We start from the raw sequence: 2,225 nt of genomic DNA on the forward strand, positions 1-2,225 counted from the left end.
CTCTCTCTCTCTCTCGTGTAGTATCTTTATTTAAAAACATTCCTGTAGTCAGCCTGTAGTTCTTTAAAACATGGAGCAAAGTAAGACGTGCAGCTGCTTTTTAAAGAGACTGAGTTGGTTTTACGGGTCTTGCAGGAGGGTCTCAGGTGGAAGGCACAAGTGGAATTGGAATAAAGAACTCTCCCCAGGTGATCTTGGGGTGAGTGACATGCAGCCTCCTGCTAGGACCCCAGCATTTTACTGAGCATCCTCTAGGGTGTGTGGGGCAATGATTGGCTCACACTGAAAATCACTCCATGAGACTTTCTGTAAGTTTCTCTGCGTGTTTCCCTCCAGGCTTATTTTGGAAAATCCCTCAATAATCCCAAAGGTTGGAGTCTCCATCGTGGAAGTTTACAATAAAGATGATTTTTACCCTCTGGCCAAAGACAGCATTGCAGCTGTGTCAGGGGTCAAGTGTGAGGTGATGACAGCCAAGGATGGCCGGATAGAGGTTGTGCTGCTGGCCTCTGACTGGGAACAGCACCTGCCTCCTGCCGCTGGCCTCTGAGTGGGAACGGCACCTGCCTCGTGCTGCTGACTTCTGAGTGGGAACGGCACCTGTCTCGTGCTGCTGGCCTCTGACCGGGAATGGCACCTGCCTCATGGTCTGGAGGCTGCACATCTCTCCATGAGCTCCCCATGCCCGAAGGTGCTGAGTAGAATCAGTGTGGTGGCCCCATCAGTGCTCCTTGTCAGTGAATGGTTTCTTATGTGTTTTCATGCTTTGTATGTGTTGCACAACTCTCAATTTGCTGCAGGAATGATCTTTCTTTAAAGGTGGCTATGTCGGGGTGACATATGTTAATTAGCTGGATTGGGTGATCATTTCACAATGTATACATATAGCAAAATATCAAGGTGTATACCTTAAATAGATACAGTTTCTCATATGTCATTAATATCTTAAAGCTGTTAGAGATAAAAGTAAAACAAAACAGAAAAAATATTTTTTACAATCAAAATTAAACTAAACAAATGTATCTTTTTTGGTTTGTTTGTGTTTTTTTTAGACAGTTTTGCTCTTATTGCCCCGGCTGGAGTGCAATGGTGCAGTCTTGGCTCACTACCCCCTCTACCTCCTGGGTTAAAGCAGTTCTCCTGCCTCAGCCTCCTGAGTAGCTGGGATTACAGGCATACACCACCATGCCTGACTAATTGTGTATTTTTAGTAGAGACAGGGTTTCTTCATGTTGGTCAGACTGGTCTTGAACTCGTGACCTCACGTGATCTGCCCGCCTTGGCCTCCCAAAGTGTTGGAATTACTGCATGAGCCACCACACCCGGCCACAAACGAATGTATGTTTAAAAAAATCTTCATAAGAGCCTATCAGATGGGTGTCATGCCATCTCACAGATGAGGAAGTAGGCTTGTGGAAGTGACAGAACTTGCCTCACCACTCAGGCTAGGAGAGATGAGCTCCTTTGCATTTGTAAATATCAATATTTTCTAGAATATGATAATGAACCCTCTTGTAAAAGTGCGGATCCCAATATTAAGTATTTTCCTCAAAGTTCCCTATTTTTAAATCCACACACATGTGCTGGGTTTGCCCCAGTGGGAATGCAGCTGGGAGGTGACAGAGGGAACCCTCCCCACGAGTGAGGGCCTGCACAGGCGTCCATCCTCGGCCCGAGGCAGCAAGGGAAGGGCCTGCTGGCCACGCTGGATATTTCACAGAGCTGAAGGAAATCATCCATGCAATGCTCATACAGTTACACAAAGTCACTCAAACTTTGAGCCTTTGACTGGCAGACTGGGGTGGAAATGTTATCTCCTGCTGATTAAGAGCTCTGATTGTCCAGGTGCAGTGGCTCATGCCTGTAATCCCAGCACTTTGGGAGGCCGAGGTGGGCAGATCACGAGATCAAGAGAACCTGGCAGGCTGAGGTTGCAGTGAGCCAAGATCATGCCACTGCACTCCAGCCTGGCGACAGAGCAAGACTCCACCTAAAAACAATAAGAAAAAAAGGAGCTCTGATCTGCAGGCTTAGCTCATCTCCTTCCATGGGGAAACGGGCTAAACTTTTATTTTGTAAATCAGATTTGATACACAAAATATTGTGAAAACATTGTTCCTGGAGGCTATAATGAAGGAATAGTTGATGTTGGAAAGGTTAGCAACCTCTGATTTTGTTCCAAAACAGTCCATTATTTCAGGGTCAGCAATTAGAGATGTATGTAA

General features: G+C 46.1%; 1 protein-coding gene across 1 annotated transcript in view; it reads left to right on the forward strand.

Annotated features, from left to right (window-relative positions):
- Nucleotides 1–295: 295 nt before the first annotated feature.
- The window catches only part of LOC108295366 (kinesin-like protein KIF25), a gene marked incomplete at its 5' end in the record, with an annotated part of 8,922 nt that continues 6,992 nt past the window's right edge, over nucleotides 296–2,225 (forward strand). The window contains one exon of the mRNA XM_017517520.2: nucleotides 296–513. Within this exon, the coding sequence (XP_017373009.2) occupies nucleotides 296–513 (218 nt within the window). The remainder of the gene's footprint in view (nucleotides 514–2,225) is intronic.

Source organism: Cebus imitator, unplaced genomic scaffold (genome assembly GCF_001604975.1).
Source record: "Cebus imitator isolate Cc_AM_T3 unplaced genomic scaffold, Cebus_imitator-1.0 Scaffold635, whole genome shotgun sequence".
NCBI classification, from domain to species: Eukaryota; Metazoa; Chordata; class Mammalia; order Primates; family Cebidae; genus Cebus; species Cebus imitator.